Raw genomic sequence first — 18,660 nt, 5'->3', positions numbered from 1 at the left:
CTGGCTTCGCCCCTTATTTAGCTCTGTTACCTTTGCAAATGCATGACCCTCTCTGTGCCTCAGTTTCTTCCTCTGTAAAATGGGCAATAACATTAGTACTCACCACTCCAAGTCCTGAAGGTTAAGTAAGACATTGCATGTAGAGCATCTAGCATGAAGCCTGGCAGGTGGTGACTGCTAAATGTGATATATACATATGTGCACATATGCACTTACCTGCCTGAGTACCCACGTATCCATTAGTACTTGCTCAGAAACTCTGGTGGAAGGATTTGCTTTTGGAGCTCTGGAAAAGCCATCAAGATAGAATGGCCCTGATCCTTCATGGGGTTGGGGGAAAAGTCCACCCAGGAGAGAGTTTTCCCCCACCAGCCCACCTCCCACCCAACACACTCTGTCTGTGAGCTCCACTTGGCACTCTGCCAGGTTATGGATGATGGGAGTCCAGCCTTCCTCAGGCCTTCTGTCCTCAGCCTTGCCTACCCTGCCCCCAGGTGCTATAAGGCCAGGTGTGCCTACATGCCCAGCTTAGGGGTGGGGACCACATTGCTCCGGGCGGAGGGTCAGTGGCTACTCTCGGAGCAGCCAGCCAGGTGGGCAGCAAGGGGCCCACCTAACTCTGAGCTCATGTCTCTCTCCCACCCTCTAGCTGGACTCCTCGGAGAAAAGAGCTACCGGGATCCCGTGCGTAAGTGCAGGCCTGGGTGGGAAGGGGCTCTGGTTCCAGGGTGAGCCTCAGGCTCCAGATGGATGTGGCTGAGGCTGGGGACCAGACCCCAGTGAACCATCCTCAGGCTCCTCTGGGGACCTTGGGCCTTTGCTAGAGCAAAGGTTAGCACCGAAGCGACTGCCTTCCTAGGCTCACTCACCCCTTCTTCTAGCCGCAAGTCCTTCAGTGCCTGGGGCAGTGTCTGGCCCATAGTAGCAGCCAAGTATGGATGAATAAAGGATCCAACAGTCTCTCCCCCGCACCCCCCGTGTGAAGAGGCAGAGGCTCCAAGGAGAGCCGGCCTATCCCCTATCCGAGGGGCAGCATGGACCAAGAGCTGGCGGACTTGCAGGGGGTCGGGCATCCCTCCTGAGGCAGCTCACACAGGGCAGGCCTGCCGGTCATGGCAGCAGGGCTGTGGACACTCCAGAACTCTGTCCCACCTCTGTCCCACCTCTGCTGCCCCTCAGCTGAAAGAGGCGGTCAGCAGGCAGCGCCCTCGCTCAGCCCCCACATCCCCGCTGACCTGCACCCAGGGTTCTCCCCTGCAGTCTTTCCTACTTCCAGGAATGAACTCCCCACTTCCCCATGCCGCCAAGCCCTCCTCCGAGGCCTGAACCCCAGCCCCTGCTGCCTGCTTGAAGACTGGCTCCACCCCACCGCCAGCCTCTCCAACACCCGCCGCCCCTCCTGCAAACATGTCTTGATCTCTCTCATCTTAACAACAAAAAACAAAATCGCCTCCCTAGGCCCCTTCCCACCTGCCCAGGGCATCACTCCATTTCTCAGCTCCTCAAAAGCGCTGTCCCCTGCTGCTGGCTCCAGCCCTTTCCTCCCACGTTCCCTCGAGCCCCTCCGCTGCCCTGGGAGTGCTCTTGTCACTGTGCCTCGTGTGGCCAGACCAAAGGTCAGCTCTGGGTCCTCCCCTGCCCTGGTTGTGGGCAATGACCCAGCCTCCTGCTCTCAGGTCCCCCTGCCCTAGCCACCCCTCCTTAGAGTGACTGGGGCTTGCTTTCCAGCCTCTTCCCCCTCTGACCTCACTCCCCTGCCCACAATCTCATCCTGCCCCAGCAATGAAGCCCATCCCGGTGCTGACCTCTGTCCCGAGCCCTGACCCCACAGCGCCTCTTAGATGTCCACTGGGCATCTCAGACTGAACATGACAGGCCCAGGCCCTCTCATCTCAGGTGATGGCAGCTGTGTCCTTCAGTCGCTCGGGACAAGAGCCTCAGCGTCCTCCAGACTCCTCTCTCTCACACCACATGTCACCCAGCCACCCCACCCAGCCACCCCATCCTCACTCACCAGCCAGAGCAGCAGCCCTCTCCCTGGTCCCCTGCTTCTGCCTTCACCCCCTGCATCCATCCATTGGTCTTCTATCTGTTCTGTCTGTCTGTCCATCTTCTACTTGCTGCCAGAGGGACCCATTCAAATGTTAAATCAGATAACATTCTCTCTCCCTTTCTCTCTCTGTCTCTGTCTCTCTCTCTGGCAAGCCTCCAGGTCCCAACAGTGGCAGGCAAAGCCGCCCCATCGGCCCTGGTCCTTAACGCCCCAGGTGTGCCCGCCGCAGGGCCTGTGCCCAGCCCAGCCCGCAGGGCCTTCTCCCTCACGGCTCTCTCTGGAACACTGTCTCCAGTTGTGGGGCTGCTTGCACCTCACTTTACATTTCTGCTTGAAGTCCCTCCTCTGTGAGGCTTATGTCAGAATCCCCCACCCTGGCTCTCCCCAACCTCTCTCTGCTACCAGCCTCTCCACAGCACTTTCTGTCACCTGTTTCTGCCCACTTGCTGGTGGATCTGTCCGCCTGTCTCCGCATGAGCATGCCCGCTTGTAGAGTGAGGAGTGTCGGTGCCCAGGACCTGGAGCAGCACCTGCGTGTGCAGAAGAACCCTTTACTTTTCCCACTTCTGGGGCCTCCCTCTGCCCCAAGTTCCTGCTGACAGAATTGTGGTTCCCAACAAAGAATTAGATCGTTTTCAAAGAACAAGCAAATGGGTTGCTAGTAGTGAAGAGGCAGGCAGGCTAGAGGCTGCACAGCTCCAAGGTGAGCCTAAGGGTTACAGCTGAGCTCCAGCCCCACTATGTTCCCTGTGAAGTCCCATGTGGACCATGCGACTCTCCCGTGCATGACTCAGAACTGGCATGTTTCAGGTATGGGACACAGTCCCCTAGGGCAAGAGAGTCATGGCCCGCCCAGAACTGAATGCATCCCGGTGCTCAGCGCACAGACAGGCTATGTCAGTAATGAGGATGCAAAAGGGGGGAGCTCAGAGCGGGAGACTCCCCACCCTGAGGTGGGGGCCATCAGGAAGGCCTGGCAGAGGAGATGGCATCCGAGAGGAGCTGAAGGGTGGTGGAGTCCAAGCTGCCACCTGAGGAAGGGGTGTCTGGGTGAGAACACAGCACCAGCGAGGGCAGGGGCCAGGATCTTCAGAGGCTGCACAGGGATCTCCCACTGTGTGACCCAGGCCCTCTCCTGTTCCCGTAGCCGGGGCCCCCAACATCGCCCACTTCACGGATCCCCTCGTGGAAGCTACCATCGTGGTGTACTCCACCATCACCTCCCAGCTGCTGCCCACGCCAGCCAAGTCCCACTACACCTTCAACCTGAGGGACCTCTCCAAGGTCTTCCAGGGTATGCTCATGGCCGACCCAGCCAAGGTCGAGGTGAGGCTCTGGCAGGCCCTCCCCAGTGTCCAGCCGAGACGTGCCCACCCTGCCCTCCTTATCCTCCCCTGCCCCCCAATTCCAGGCCTCCCTGCCCAAACTCCCCAGCCCTGATCAAGCCAGGCTCCAAGGTGTTGATGCAGCTGAGCTCCATTCTACAAGGCAAGCCCATGCCTAGAATGGCAGCTGTGACAGGGCCACACAGAACAGGGCAAGGCCAGGGCAAGGCCAGGCAGAAAGGGCTCCTGATGGGGCCCTGGGTGTCAGGAGATTTGCAGGGAGAGTGAGGGGAACGCCTTCCAGGAATGAAAGGCACCTCAGTGGAAGGAGCAGGAAGTGCAGCAGGGAGCAGGTGTCAGGGGTGCTGGACAGGCTCAGGCACACTGTGGGCTGCCAGGGGGACAGCATCCCGAAGGGGATAGGAGCCGGGGGCGGGGGGGGGGGGGGGGGCGGGGACAGATCTGCATAATGGAGAATTGGTGGGGCAGTGTGTGTGGAGCCCGGGGACCAGGAGAGACAGTGAACAAGACAGGAGCCCCCTGGCCCGGCCAAGCTGTAACCAAAGGAGTTGAGAGAAGAGCCTGGGGGGTTCCTGAGGGTGGTCTCATCACCCAGGGGAGGCGGGGAGCTGGGATGGAAGTGGCAGCAGAGACAGAGATGGGGCGGAGTCAGAGGGGTCAAATCAGTGGCGTTTGCTGAGTGGTTAGATGTGACGTACTGGAAGGTGTAAAAAGAATCGGGTATTCCTCCCAGGCTTAGCGTTTGGGAAGCCACGGGAGCCATTACAGGGGAGAAGTGATGACCAGCTGAGGGAGCTGGGTGCCCAGCGGGCAGCACTACAGGGCTCGGCCCTCAGTTGGTCAGCAGGTGCACCTGCAGCAGCCCCTGCAAGGCCCTCACCTGGTCTCTGTGCAGGGCCAGGCCCGAGGGCTGCGGCTCCTCCCACCCTCCCAGCCCTGGCGCTTTGAGGGGTGGCTGAGGACCCCGGGCTGAGGTGGGCACTGATGCTGGGGTGGCCACAGGACAAAGTGCAGCTGCTGCGGCTGTGGTACCACGAGAACTGCCGCGTGTTCCGTGACCGCCTGGTGAACGAGGAAGACCGCAGCTGGTTCGACAAGCTCCTGGAAAGCCGCATGGAGGAGTGGGAGGTCACCTTCGACGAGGTCTGCCCCTTCCAGCCCATCCTTTATGGGGACTTCATGTCACCAGGCTCTGACATCAAGTCCTACGAGCTCATCACCAGCCAAAAGAAGGTAAGGGGCCTGGCTGCTACCCACCCCTGGTGGGGCCTCCTCATTCTGCACCCCGGGACCCAAGCCCTCTGCAGCCGGTGATAACCGACCGAGCGTCAGGACCTGGGTTAGGCCAGTGGTCGGCAAACTCATTAGTCAGCAGAGCCAAATATCAACAGTACAACGACTGAAATTTCTTTTGAAAGCCAAATTTTTTAAACTTAAACTATATAGGTAGGTACATTGTTATTAACTTAATTAGGGTACTCCTAAGGCTTAGGAAGAGCCACACTCAAGGGGCCAAAGAGCCGCATGTGGCTTGCGAGCCACAGTTTGCCGACAACTGGCCTAACGCCAGTTCTGGAACTTCAGGCAGCATTTGCCTCTGAGTCCTGTCTCCTCACCTGTCAGGCAGGTACGGTTGGCCCTATTGGCCCAAGTCCGTGGTTCAGCTGAGACAGGCTCTGTGAGCAGGGACCTGCTGTGCCCGTTTGGGGGCCTCTCATCCACTCACAGATGGCCAGCAGGGTCCCTGGCCCGGGTCTGAGGTAGGGCTCAGGGAGACAGGAAGACGTGGTCAGAGGCTTAGGCTGTGAGCCTCCTGGTGGCCTCGCTCCACACCTCTCCCTTGTTCCCAAGAGCTCCCACCAGGGTCCCAGGTCAGTACGTCCTGGTGAGCCCCAGAGACAGAAGGCAGGGTTCTGACCCTGAACTTCAGGCCTCCGTGTGTCCAACGGGTCAAGCCTCCTCCAGGCAGACCTGGCTTCTTCAGGCCCAACACCCTTCCGCGCATAGCAGAGCCGGGCAGGCTGTGGGAAGGAGCGCCTTCCCTCGGGGTCCAGGTACAGACAGAGAGGGAGGTCCCAGTTCCCCCCACCCCACCCCCAGATGATGCAGGTGATCGAGGAGTACATGGAGGACTACAACCAGATCAACACAACCAAGCTGAAGCTGGTTCTGTTCATGGACGCCCTGAGCCACATCTGCCGCATCAGCCGCACCCTGCGCCAGGCACTGGGCAACGCACTCCTGCTGGGCGTGGGCGGCAGCGGACGCAACTCCCTCACACAGCTCACCTCGCACATGTGAGGGCCCCGGGCATGGCGGGCAGGGGGCAGCTGGGGGCAGACTGTCGGTTCCATCCATGTCTCCCACAGTGCTGGGAAGGCAGGGCAGCCCCACACCAGACCCGCCCAACCCATGGGCTTCTGGAAGGACTGAGAACTGGAAGGCCCTGGGCCCATGAAGAGGCAGCAGCAGTGCCCTGTGCCGCTGAGAGGAGGGGTGTACATGCAGTCATCCAGGAGGGGTGCTTGGTGGCGGCGGCCATAGGCCTGCTCTAGAATCAGAGGTGGGAGGGAAGGGCATTTCAGGTCTAGGGAACAGCTTAAGCAAAGGTCTGGAGGCAAGAGAGCAGGTCAGGGCCTGGAGAGTCTGCAGATATGCTCGGGGTGGAACATGACTCTGGTTGACTGGGGTGGGGGTGAGCACCTGTTAGCACCTCAGCACTTGGTCCCAAGCTTTGTCACACCTCTTCCCAACTATCTCCAGGGCCGAGTACGAGTGCTTCCAGATTGAGCTGTCCAAGAGCTACGGCATGGCTGAGTGGCGCGAAGATGTCAAAAAGGTCTTGCTCAAGGCTGGCATGCAAAACCTGCCCATCACCTTTCTGTTCTCGGACACCCAGGTGCCACCACCATGGGCAGTGGTCAGGGTTCAGGGTGGGTGGATATAACCCCATCCATTGTGGCATCCTGGAAGGTGGTCTCAGTCCTTCATGCCCAGGGCACTGCCAATGGGGTGGGTCTTAGGAGGGACGGTCGGGACCAGGGGGACCCACAGATGGGTGGGTCAGGCACATGGGGCATAGATCTTTACTATTCCCCAACTGTAAAGAAGGCCCCTGGCACTGTAGCTGACCACAAGCAGCACCCACTCATTGGCCAACAGCTTCCGCCTCAAGGACCACCCAACTTGTGCCCAAAGTGCTGTGCCCATGGCTCCCCTTGGGGGCTGCTCCCTCTGGAGCCCCCTATGCGTGAGGCCTCTCCCCACAACTCTGAGAGGAGGGGTTGTTGCTCTGGGGCCTCAAGACAAATAGAGCAAAAATTAAACCTGGCTGGTGGTCAGGGTTGGGCCGTGGCTAAATCCCTGGGATGTGCCCCACCCTGACAAGGACCCCTCTGCTCCTACTCCTGGACTCCCCGCACTCCCAGAGTCAGCCAAGGGAGCATGCCCTCTGGCACTGGCGCTGGCCAGACGCTGACCATATGAGTAGGGCCAGGACCCACTTCTGCCTGTGGCCAGGTTTCTTCCTGTGAGAAAACTGAGACATGGAGAGGCAGGAAAAACAAACAGGAAGATGCCACTTCGCCCGCACAGACCCAGGGCCTTCCCGCAGCACAGCGGTGATGCCCAGGGTCTGCTGTAGGGCAGGCCTGGGTGCAAGCCCCAGACCACGACTTGTGAGGTCCCTCACGTGACCCTGGGCTTCTGTGAGACTCGTGGCAGCAGGGGCTGTTGTGAAGGTCCAGTGAGACCATGGCAGTGGAGTCCGACACCCCCATCCGTCCCCAGATCAAGAACGAGTCCTTCCTGGAGGACATCAACAATGTCCTGAACTCAGGGGACATTCCTAACCTCTACAACCTGGATGAGCAGGACCAGATTCTCAACACCATGCGGCCCTACATCCAGGAGCATGGCCTTCAGCCCACCAAGGCCAACCTCATGGCTGCCTATACTGGGCGCGTGCGCAGCAACATCCACATGGTGCTGTGCATGAGGTACTGGCAGCCATCACGGCCACACAGGGACAACAGGGCTGGGCGGGGTGCGCTTGGCCAGCCCCGAGGAGAGATGGCCTGGGCCTTGCCACCATGCCATTGGGTCCGGGCTGTGTGTGTTGCCTCCTGGCTGCCATGCCACTGGGCTATGGAAGGGCCCTGGGTCCTGGGTTCCTGGGGGTGTAAGTCGGTGTCTCAGCGCCTCATTTGGACTCCTGGCCCTCTAGCCCCATTGGAGAGGTCTTCCGAGCTCGCCTGAGGCAGTTCCCGTCCTTAGTCAACTGCTGTACCATCGACTGGTTTAACGAGTGGCCGGCAGAGGCCCTGCAGTCTGTGGCCACCATATATCTGAGTGAGATCCCAGAACTGGAAGCCACCGCTACAGTAATTGAAGGACTGGTAAGTGTCTTGGTTAGAAACAAGCCATCAGGGGGCAATGTTTAGGTTTGGGCTTGGGGTCTCCGAGGCCTGGGTGAAAGTCCTAGGCCCACCACTGATGGTAAGCCTTTAAGTAAACAGCTTTACCTGTCTAAGCCTCAGTTTCCTCATCTGTATAATGGGAGTGCCACAAGGTCATCACGGTGATGTAGGAGGTTGGGCACACAGTAGTTACTATCTATCTTATTCCCTGAGGGCTTTGTGGCAGCTTTCTTCAAAGAACTCCCTGTCACAGCCTGAGATCACAGATGGAGTGGGAAGGGGGAGGCTAGAATTGTCTGGTCCAACCTGAGTGACAGTCACATGAGGGCCAAGAGTTAGGGTGAACCCATTTCCCCTCAGTTGTGCTGAGGCCTTGGGCCCTCCCATACCTCAGATCCAGTCTAAGAGGGGACCTCACCTTAGGGCTCTTAAAGAGAGGCAGGTCATGGGGGCTGTGACTGGGCCAAGAGCTGGGAAATAAGATGCCTAAGTCCACATTCAAAGTCAGCTCTGCTCTGACAGCCCCTTAACTTCTCTGGGTCATGGATTATTTTTTTTTTAAAAAAATGTCTTTATTGATTTCAGAGAAGAAGGGAGAAGGAAAAATAGAAATATCAATAATGAGAGAGAATCTCTGATTGGCTGCCTCCTACACAACCCCTACTGAGAATCGAGCCTGCAACCTGGGCATGTGTCCTGACCAGGAATGGACCCCTACCTCCTGGTTCATGGGTTGATGCTCAACCACTGAGCAACACCGACAGGCTGGGTCATGGAGTTTTTATCTGAAGAATAAATGATGTTGTGAGGTCATAGGAGAGTGAGTATGAGGGGCTTCGAGGTTCCTGCACACGCTCTCTTCTCCGGACCAGGCTACAGTGGCTTCCAGGGCACCCTGGGACCCTCTCTTTGCTGGGGGCTCTACAAGGCTGTCATCAGTGGTCTCCCACCCCACAGATTCAGGTTTGCGTGTACATTCACCAGTCAGTGACCAAGAAGTGTGTCGAGTACCTGGCCGAGTTGGCCCGACACAACTATGTGACCCCCAAGAGCTACCTGGAGCTGCTCAATATTTTCTCCATCCTCATCGGGCAGAAGAAACAGGAGCTTAAAACCGCCAAGAACCGCATGAAGAGTGGCCTGGACAAGGTGAGCCAGGGTGGAGCGTGTGGGCAACGGCCAGCTGCACGTGGTTCTGCCCCCTCAACCTTACCCTGATCCAGGCAGCCAGCCTAGCCTTTCAGTTGGCAGCCGCAGTGTTTAAACGGGTGGCTTCCTTCTTTGTCAGAAGAGCAAAAGCTGCCAGCCCAAAGGCAGGGCCAAAGCAGATCTCTCCACAGATTCTCAGGGGACTGCGCCCTTCCTCTGGGGTCCACTGGGCAACTTTGGGGCACTGAAGCTGCCGGCCACATCTTCTTATTAGTGAGGACAGCCCTGCAGGGCCCTCCTTCTGGTCCCGTCACACCTGATTTTTTTTCTCTGTGCCCTCCAACCCCAGCTGCTGCGAACTTCGGAGGATGTGGCCAAGATGCAGGAGGAGCTGGAGATCATGCGCCCCCTGCTGGAAGAGGCTGCTAAGGACACCTTGCTCACCATGGAGCAGATCAAGGTGGGGGGGGGGGGGGGGTGTTCCCGGCCAATCCCTGCTGTCTGACCTCTGCAGGTTGCTTAGCTTCCTGGCAGAAATAGTCCTGCTCTACAAGTCAGTGTCCTGAACCTTTTCCCAGCAGATGGAGAGACAGGGAGCCGGGGGGGGGGGGGGGGGGGGGGGGCGGGAGCGCCTTCTCTGTCTTACATGGAGGTGCCCTGCGGGCTTAGGGGGCCCTGCCCGTAGGGCTGTTATGCTCCAGCCTGTAAAGCCGGAACCCCAGGCCAGGTGACAGTGAGCACTCAGGATTAGAAAGGGCTCTTAGCATTCCAGATCTCCAAGGCCTGTCAAAGCTAAGGGGGTCCTCAGAGGATGGGGCAGTCCAACCCTTATTCCTTCCACCTGAGGAGACCGAGAGGCAAAGAGGAGAAAGGGGAGGGCACACCTATCCCTGCCACTGGTCACCAGCTGGGCCCTCCCTGCCTCTGGTCCCCAGGTGGACACGGCCATTGCCGAGGAGACCCGGAAGTCAGTGCAGGCAGAGGAGATCAAGGCCAACGAGAAGGCCCAGAAGGCACAAGCGATTGCCGATGATGCCCAGAAGGACCTGGATGAGGCACTGCCTGCCCTGGACGCAGCCCTGGCCAGCCTGCGCAACCTCAACAAAAATGACGTGACTGAGGTGGGCGGCCAGGCATCTCCCAGACCTCCCTGTGGCGTTTCTTCCTGGTGCCTCTTGGGTCCTGGTGTCCAGGCCTTCCCTCTACACATCCCTTGGGGGTCATGTGCCGAGGTGATGGTAGAACTAGAGCTTGAACCCAGCTATCTACCTCCTTGTACCAGCCCCAGGGCCCTGGGAGGGCTTTGGGCCCTGAAAAGTGAGCATCCAGGATTTTGTGGCCAGGCCTGGGTACATGGAGGGGCAGTGGGCTGAGACCAACCTCAAGGTCTCCAAGCACGCCTTTTGTCTGTGGTGGTAGAGACTTGGTTGGTGGGGCCCACCCTGCCTAGCAGCTGTCCATACCCAGGGTACCCACTCAGCAATGGATTTCCCCTCCTCTACTCCTGGCTGGGCCCACAGGTGCGTGCCATGCAGCGGCCTCCCCCAGGCGTGAAGCTGGTCATAGAAGCTGTGTGCATCCTAAAGGGCATCAAGCCCAAGAAGGTTCCTGGAGAGAAGCCTGGCTCCAAGGTGGATGACTACTGGGAGCCCGGCAAGGGGCTGCTGCAGGACCCCGGCCGCTTCCTGGAGAGCCTCTTCAAGTTTGACAAGGTGAGCACGCCAGGCACCTGGCCGCCAGTGAGTGAGGGCTTCCCAGCTGGGCAGTGAAGCGGGGAGAGGAGCCTGCCCCACCACAGTCCTGGAGTCTGTCTCCCTCTGCCTGCATACACACAGCCTTATGGCCACAGAGCTGACAGAAACCAGATCTTGGCCTGGAGGACCTCTTCACCAACAGACGGGTATGGAGGAAATCAGGACCCAGGCAGCCTCCTATGTCCATAGACATCACCCCCAGTTACTCCCAGACGGCAGATTCTCGTGACCTTTCCTCCCTGCGGCCCCTATGGCCTTGGCCTAGACCAGTGATGGCGAACCTATGACACGCATGTCAGAGGTGACACGCGAACTCATTTTTTTGGTTGATTTTTCTTTGTTAAATGGCATTTAAATATATAAAATAAATATCAAAAATATAAGTCTGTTTTACTATGGTTGCAAATATCAAAACATTTCTATATGTGACACGGCATCAGAATTGAGTTAGGGTTTTTCAAAATGCTGACACGCTGAGCTCAAAAGGTTTGCCATCACTGGCCTAGACATTCACCATCTGCTGGATCATTGCCTCGGCCTCTCAGCCTCAGCACCTGAGATTAAGCCTCCCCTGATTGTCTGGGTTTCTCTCCCTGTCTGTCTGGGGCTCTCCTTGTCAATGGGCATATGCATTCTTGGGAGCCGCTCCTGGAGGGCCCCTCTTCAGCCCAGAAATTGGCTAGGGGGCAACTGTCTGTCTCATGTGGGCCACCCAACACCAACACCAAGTGTTGGCCCACAAGTGTTGGTGTTGGGGCCCCAGGCACTTCCTGGGGTGCACTGGAAGGCAGTGGGACCCCCTGTGAGCTTCCCCATCTCTCCTCTTCTTCCATCGGACTGGAAACCAGAGGCCCCACAGGCCTAATGAAGCCCATATCAGGAGTGCTCAGGGCCAGTGCTCAGGCTCCTGGGCCCATCCTGCACTACAGGGGTGGAGTCTCCAGGGGTGGGACAAGAGCGCCAAGGTGTGGTGACCTCTGGGGCAGGGATTATTATCCTTGAACATGACTCGTCTCCACACCTTCGAGGAAGCAGCCCTAGGTGAGTTTAAATGGGGCCTGTGTATTATCAGATCTTGAGGCTACATCATTTCTCAAATCTCCAATTGTGTTATCTGAAATCCTGGAACAGGGAAGTTTCTCTTCCGGACAGTTTTTTGGATCATTTTTATCCTCCAAGGAAGACACCTGCACTGAGGCCTGCACAGAGCGTGGGCGCAGAAGCAGGGTCCGGGTATCCTTTAGCAGCCCACTACCCTGTCCTGCCTGGGGAGTAGCCCTCTGAGGCCCATGGTTTCCATGTCCAGGACAACATTGCGGAGTCGGTGATCAAAGCCATCCAGCCGTACATAGACAATGAAGAGTTCCAGCCCGCCGCCATCGCCAAGGTGTCCAAAGCCTGCACCTCCATCTGCCAGTGGGTGCGCGCCATGCACAAGTACCACTTCGTGGCCAAGGCCGTGGAGCCCAAGCGGGTGAGGGCTGGGTATAGCTGGGGGGCAGGGGAGAGGGGTGAGGGCTCCCCAGGGCACTCAACAAGCTGTCCCTGTGCCCTGTCCTGCAGCAAGCCCTGAGGGAGGCCCAGGATGACCTGGAAGTGACACAGAAGGTCTTGGATGAGGCAAAGCAGCACCTGCAGGAGGTGGAGGACGGCATCGCCACGATGCAGGCCAGGTACCGAGAATGTGTCGCCAAGAAGGAGGATCTGGAGCTGAAGTGTGAGCAGTGTGAGCAGCGGCTGGGCCGAGCTGACAAGGTGCACACACCCCTCCGGAGAGGGCCTGTAGACATGGCCTGTCCTGTACAGGGGCTAGAAGGGTCTGGGTGGTGGTGGGGTCCTACGATGGCTGTCTGCAACTCCCCAGCAGCCGGGGGCTGCCCCGGGCAGGGACACCCAGGCCCCTGGCCTAGCCTCCCAGAGCCCACCCCATGGGGCTCCCTCTGCAGCTCATTGGCGGCCTGTCGGATGAGAAGGTGCGTTGGCAGGACACAGTGGAGAACCTGGAGAACATGCTTGACAACATCTCTGGAGATGTGCTGGTGGCTGCCGGCTTTGTGGCCTACCTGGGCCCCTTCACGGTAAGGAGCTCCCAACCCTGCCTGGGCAGCCCCACCTCCCAAAGAGGCTCCATCTTAAGGCCTCACCTCCCTGAGGGGCAGCCTGTGGGCAGCTCTTTCTTCACTCACTCATTCAACAAGCACTTACCAGGCGCCATGTCTGAGCCAGGTGCTGTTCCAGGCACTGAGGATATAGCAGTGCATGAAAGAGCCAGAAAACCCACCCTGGTGGGGCTGGCCTTCCGGTGGGAAATGTGAGCTTGCACTTCCGGGCTTGCTGTGTGCACGTCATTCCGTCCTCACAGATGCCCTGACAGTGGGCATTGTTATGCTTACCCCTATTGCACAAATGTGGGGCTGAGGTGTATGGAGGCCAAGGAATACACCCCAAGTGGAACTAGAGTGCAGGTGCCGGCTCCATGTCTGAGCTCTGACCTCTGTGTACAACTGCCAAGTGTTGGGGTGTGGAGGGAGGTGGGAGGGTGTCACAGGTGTCATGTTGGGGTGGATCTGAGTCTGGCATCTCCCCAGGGCCAGTACCGCGCAGTGCTCTACGGTCAGTGGGTCAAGCAGCTCGTGGCCCAAAATGTCCCACACACCTCCGAGCCTACACTCATCGGGACACTGGGGAACCCCGTGAAGATCCGCTCGTGGCAGGTACCCACCAGGGCGGGGGGAGGGGGGCGGTTAGAGCGACTGGGCTGGGCCTGTGGTAGGGTACAAGCTGGGCCAGGAACCTCCTGCCTCTCTCACCCTCTTTCCTTCATCTGCTCAGAGATGCTAGCCCTAAACCCACCCAGGCCCAGCAAGAGGGTGATAGTTAGGAGAGGAGAAAGCTGAGCGCAGTGTGGCTCAGATGCTAGCTAACTGTGGGCAGAGAATTCAAGGAGTGCTTGAAAAGTGGGGGTGAAGCTGGGGGAGCAGTGTCTGGAGGGAGGGTCTCAGCTAGACCCTAAGGATAGGTAGGCACAGGGAGAGAACCAAGAGGCAGTAGGCAGAGGTCAAAGGTAGATGGGCTGGGAAGGCCGATGGGCTGCAGGCTCTGTGGCGATGGTCCAATGGAGTGAGAACTCAGTAGGCAAAAGGACAGAGAAGCCCAGTGAAGGAGGGTGTTGGGACTTAGCCTAGGACAGCCGTGGGCAAACTACGGCCCGCAGGCCGGATCCGGCCCGTTCGGCTGTTCTGTCCGGCCCGCAGAGCCGAAAGAGCGGAGGGTTCTCTTGCTCTCCCCTCCGCTCCTTCACCAGCAGCAGTGTTAACATGTATTAGTTCACACAAACACTCCATCCATGCTTTTGTTCCGGCCCTTCGGTCCAGTTTAAGAACCCATTGTGGCCCTCGAGTCAAAAAGTTTGCCCACCCCTGGGCTAGGAGCACACTGTCACCTGCCCTCACCTCCAAGAGGGCACAATAAGGAGAGGACAGGCTTAGCCAAGCAGGGGGTTGGGAGCAGCTGTTGCCCCAGCTGACACTGTTCATGGGAGAGCCCCGGCCCACTCTGGCGCTTGGTGCCCCCAGATCGCTGGCCTCCCCAACGACACGCTGTCAGTGGAGAACGGGGTCATCAACCAGTTCTCCCAGCGCTGGACCCACTTCATCGACCCTCAGGGCCAGGCCAACAAATGGATCAAGAACATGGTAAGTCTACCTGCCAGGTGCCACCACCCCTCCCTCCCACCAGTCTTAGCAGGCACGAGAGGAGTAGCTGAGCCTCAGGGTGGCTCTCAGCCCCCACAACCCCTCCCTGTCCCATTCCCACAGGAGAAGGAAAGCGGGCTGGATGTGTTCAAGCTGAGTGACCGCGACTTCCTACGCAGCATGGAGAATGCCATCCGCTTCGGCAAGCCCTGCCTTCTGGAGAATGTGGGCGAGGAGCTGGACCCCGCCCTGGAGCCCGTGCTACTCAAGCAGGTAAGCCTGCAGCGTGGGTGGGTGCGAGTGGACTGATAGCGCCCCCCTCCCGCCCCCAACCACCATGCCGCACTGACGAAGCCCAGGCCACAGACGGCTCTTGCCCATCCCGCCCACCACAGACATACAAGCAGCAGGGGAACACAGTGCTGAAGCTAGGGGACACCGTGATCCCCTACCATGAGGACTTCAGGATGTACATCACCACCAAGCTGCCCAACCCACACTACACGCCCGAGATCACCACCAAACTCACCCTCATCAATTTCACCCTGTCGCCCAGGTAAGCCACCAGCCCCCAAGCTCCCAAGTGTCAGCTACACCTCGGCCTGTCCAGCTGCCCCTCTCCTACCTCCGGTCAGGAGTCATTGGGTCTTTCCCCCACTCATAGGCTCTGCCAGCTTTCTCCAGGCTTTTCTAGCCCCTCCACCAAATAGTATTTGCACTATTTCCACCTAAAACCCCCACCCCCAACTCATCCTGATCCCTGGTCAAAACCCTACCCCCAGCCTCCCTCAAGAGCTCTTGTCTCTTCCCCTGCAGCTCAGCCCTTTGCAGGCCCTTGTGCACTCACCGCCCAAGCTGTCCTGGAGCCCTGGGTCAGGCACGCTCATGGTCCCTGTACCCTGCCCTGGCTGCTATGAGCCAGGCACTAGGGCCTTCAGTGACCACCCCCAGACCCCAGAGGCATAGTGGTCACTGTGAACCTCTCCAAAGAACTGGGGGTGGAAACACCCTTAAGGCCTGTCCCTCCCAGACACCTTCAGCCCCTTTCTGCTGAGAGGGAGTTTTTTCAGAGACCCCAGTAGCTCACACATCCAACTGCCTGGCCCCTGCTGGTTTCCAGGCTGCCACCCAAGGTCTCTGAGAACTGATCACTTTAAAAACAGGCTTGGCATTATATCTGCAGCCTGAGACAGGTTAGGCCTCCCAGGCTGATACCAGCAGGGGACTCTGCTCTTGGAACCCAGGAGCACAGATAGGCAGGGGGCTGCCACGGGGCCACCAGGTGTTACAGACAGGGTGTTCCCCGCCCCTGCCAGTGGCCTAGAGGACCAGTTGCTAGGCCAGGTAGTGGCTGAGGAGCGACCCGACCTGGAGGAAGCCAAGAACCAGCTGATTATCAGTAATGCCAAGATGCGCCAGGAGCTGAAGGACATAGAAGACCAGATCCTGTACCGGCTCAGCTCCTCCGAGGGTAACCCGGTGGATGACATGGAGCTCATCAAGGTGCTGGAGGCTTCCAAAATGAAGGCTGCGGAGATCCAGGTGGGCCACTGCCTGCCCACCCTGCCTGCCTCTCCCCACCCTGCCTGCCTCTCCCCACCTGCCCCAGGCTGGGCCCCTGTCCCCACCCACTTCTACCTGCTGCTCTTTGCCAGCCTACCTGGGTCTGACTAGGCTCCTCCTCTGACCCCCAGGCCAAGGTCAGGATTGCAGAGCAGACAGAGAAGGACATCGACCTCACGCGCATGGAGTACATACCTGTGGCCGTCCGCACCCAGATCCTCTTCTTCTGTGTGTCTGACCTGGCCAACGTGGACCCCATGTACCAGTACTCCCTCGAGTGGTTTCTCAACATCTTCCTCTCAGGCATCGCCAACTCAGAGAGGGCAGGTAGCCCTGGCACACATGCACCCTGGCACAGATGGGACCCATGAACACATTTGCACAGTGGGCACAGACACAAACTCACACCCGTAGTCACTTGCACATGCTCTCATCTCAGACACATTCGACATACGAACACAGCCCTCTCCCTACCCTCCTCGGAGCCCTTTTGCTGGTAACTCCAAATGCCCCCAGGGGAGGCTTGGACTGCCGTGGCTCCTGGGAGACTGGCTGGGCTGGACCCCAGGCTCTTGCTGCATCACCTCTCTACCCTGCAGACAACCTGAAGAAGCGCATCGCCAACATCAATCGCTACCTGACCTACAGCCTCTACAGCAACGTCTGCCGCAGCCTTTTTGAGAAGCACAAGCTGATGTTCGCCTTCCTGCTGTGTGCCCGCATCATGATGAACGCAGACAAGATCGATCAGGTGCATGAGTAGAGAGGCAGCCGGGTGGGCCAGTGGGCCAGTGGGCCAGGACAGACTGTCTGAGCAGTTGCCCTGTCGTCGGGCCTGGGAGAACAGGGTGGAAGGAAAGGCCAGGCATGGAGGCACAGCAAGAGCAAAGGGACAGAGGGGCGGAAGCACGGTTTCTTGCTTAAAAACAGCCAGAGACCCTGGGTTAGTTGTGGCCCAAGAGTTCTGTGAGCCTGTCTCTCAGAGCCTTGAGTGTGCTGGTGGGCACAGAGGCAGGCCTGGGCCTCCCAGCTCATGTCCTCAGCAGCCCCAGGTACTTCATGATGTGTTGGAAAGCACAGCCAAGTTAATGAGAGTAACAGCCACCACTGCTCAACCCTCACTGTGTACTGAGTGGGCTCACACAGGGCCTGGCACTAGCATCCCCCTGTCCCCTGCCAGAGCGAGTGGCGCTACCTCCTGTCTGGGGGTTCCATCCAGGCCACAACTGAGAATCCTGCAGTGGACTGGCTGTCAGACCGGGCCTGGCGAGACATCCTGGCACTCTCGAACCTGCAAGCCTTCTCCTCCTTCGCCACCGACTTTGTGGAATACCTCTCAGAATTCCGGGCTATCTTCGACAGCCCTGAGCCCCACCGGTGAGCTGGGCCCTAAAGCATGGCAGGGTGAGCACATCGAGGGGGTGAGACCCCAGAGACAGGAGCAACCCAAGGTTGCCCTGCGGCTGTGGCCACATCTCTTTCACGCCCCTGGCCACATATCCCCAGACACCCCCCTCTCCTCTGTCATCCAGCCAGCAGAGTCTCTGTGGCCAGTGCCCTCCCACAGGTCAACATTCAGGGAGACATGGGCACTATTGCAGGGAGCCATTGCCTGGCACCTGGGACAAGTACCTGGACCAGTTCCAGAAGCTGCTGGTCCTGCGCTGCCTGCGTGGAGACAAGGTTACCAATGCCATGCAGGACTTTGTGGCCGCCAACCTGGAACCACGCTTCATTGAACCCCAGGTAAGTACCACTAGCTAACCCCCACCTTGGGTGCCAGGGGCCTGGTTGCAGCTAGACAGACCACTTTGCAGCCTTGGTCAGTCAAGACGCCTAGCCCTACCCCTCCAGGCCCCACTCATAAGCCCTCCTGGGAACTCTCGGGAAGCCCTGAGATTGCCCTCCCTTGCCCAGGTCCCTGTGCCCTCTTAGCCCCAGCATCTCTCCCTGCCCTGCAGACAGCCAACCTGTCAGTGGTGTTCAAAGACTCCAACTCCACCACACCCCTCATCTTTGTGCTGTCGCCTGGCACTGACCCCGCGGCCGACTTGTACAAGTTTGCTGAAGAGATGAAATTCTCCAAGAAGCTCTCTGCCATCTCCCTGGGCCAGGGCCAGGTAGGAGTGGGACAAGGAGGATGAGGAGGGGCCAGGCCAGCTGGTCCCACCACTCAGCACTCCCATCCCCACAGGGCCCTCTGGCAGAAGCCATGATGCGCAGCTCCATAGAGAGGGGCAAATGGGTCTTCTTCCAGAACTGCCACCTGGCCCCCAGCTGGATGCCAGCCCTCGAGCGCCTCATTGAACACATCAATCCCGACAAGGTGCGCCAGCCTCCTCTGCTGAGGGAGTACTGAGTGTCTACCCAGACTGTGAAGCTAAATGCGGTGGTCCCACAAAACGCTCAGGCACACAGGGAGTGCTTGGGAACCGACAGATGGAACATGCATTGATTGCATTAGTCTTCCCAGTGGTTCACCCAGTTCACATTACCAGTGGTGATGTGACTCGCACAAAGCCACCCAGCACAAACCGGTGACCCTGGGACTTGCCAAAGCTCATATTCTTAACCCGTGGTCCATGCAGTCTGGCCTGGCCCACCTAGAGGGTGGGGTGGCCCATGGTCCCTGGGTAGGAGGAAGCCTGGTATTGGGGAAGCCACCAGGTCAGGGTCCTAATG

The 18,660-nt window shown here is 58.7% G+C and overlaps 1 protein-coding gene across 1 annotated transcript in view; it reads left to right on the top strand.

Annotated features, from left to right (window-relative positions):
* DNAH1 (dynein axonemal heavy chain 1) overlaps nucleotides 1-18,660 on the top strand; it is a gene marked incomplete at its 5' end in the record, with an annotated part of 68,190 nt that overhangs the window by 45,907 nt on the left and 3,623 nt on the right. The window contains 25 exons of the mRNA XM_081106615.1: nucleotides 650-688; nucleotides 3,201-3,379; nucleotides 4,402-4,632; nucleotides 5,500-5,696; nucleotides 6,163-6,298; nucleotides 7,189-7,397; nucleotides 7,625-7,796; nucleotides 8,775-8,966; nucleotides 9,316-9,426; nucleotides 9,902-10,087; nucleotides 10,487-10,678; nucleotides 12,027-12,194; nucleotides 12,284-12,475; nucleotides 12,667-12,798; nucleotides 13,309-13,434; nucleotides 14,296-14,415; nucleotides 14,539-14,688; nucleotides 14,811-14,971; nucleotides 15,732-15,957; nucleotides 16,110-16,305; nucleotides 16,578-16,729; nucleotides 17,159-17,355; nucleotides 17,580-17,724; nucleotides 17,940-18,098; nucleotides 18,173-18,304. Of these exons, the coding sequence (XP_080962741.1) occupies nucleotides 650-688; nucleotides 3,201-3,379; nucleotides 4,402-4,632; nucleotides 5,500-5,696; nucleotides 6,163-6,298; nucleotides 7,189-7,397; nucleotides 7,625-7,796; nucleotides 8,775-8,966; nucleotides 9,316-9,426; nucleotides 9,902-10,087; nucleotides 10,487-10,678; nucleotides 12,027-12,194; nucleotides 12,284-12,475; nucleotides 12,667-12,798; nucleotides 13,309-13,434; nucleotides 14,296-14,415; nucleotides 14,539-14,688; nucleotides 14,811-14,971; nucleotides 15,732-15,957; nucleotides 16,110-16,305; nucleotides 16,578-16,729; nucleotides 17,159-17,355; nucleotides 17,580-17,724; nucleotides 17,940-18,098; nucleotides 18,173-18,304 (4,100 nt within the window). The remainder of the gene's footprint in view (nucleotides 1-649; nucleotides 689-3,200; nucleotides 3,380-4,401; nucleotides 4,633-5,499; nucleotides 5,697-6,162; nucleotides 6,299-7,188; nucleotides 7,398-7,624; nucleotides 7,797-8,774; nucleotides 8,967-9,315; nucleotides 9,427-9,901; nucleotides 10,088-10,486; nucleotides 10,679-12,026; nucleotides 12,195-12,283; nucleotides 12,476-12,666; nucleotides 12,799-13,308; nucleotides 13,435-14,295; nucleotides 14,416-14,538; nucleotides 14,689-14,810; nucleotides 14,972-15,731; nucleotides 15,958-16,109; nucleotides 16,306-16,577; nucleotides 16,730-17,158; nucleotides 17,356-17,579; nucleotides 17,725-17,939; nucleotides 18,099-18,172; nucleotides 18,305-18,660) is intronic.

This window comes from Myotis nattereri, assembly GCF_964212035.1.
Source record: "Myotis nattereri genome assembly, chromosome: 14".
Classification (NCBI taxonomy): Eukaryota; Metazoa; Chordata; class Mammalia; order Chiroptera; family Vespertilionidae; genus Myotis; species Myotis nattereri.
The sequence above is the reverse complement of the archived record's forward strand: the minus strand, read 5'-3'. Positions and strand labels throughout refer to the sequence as shown.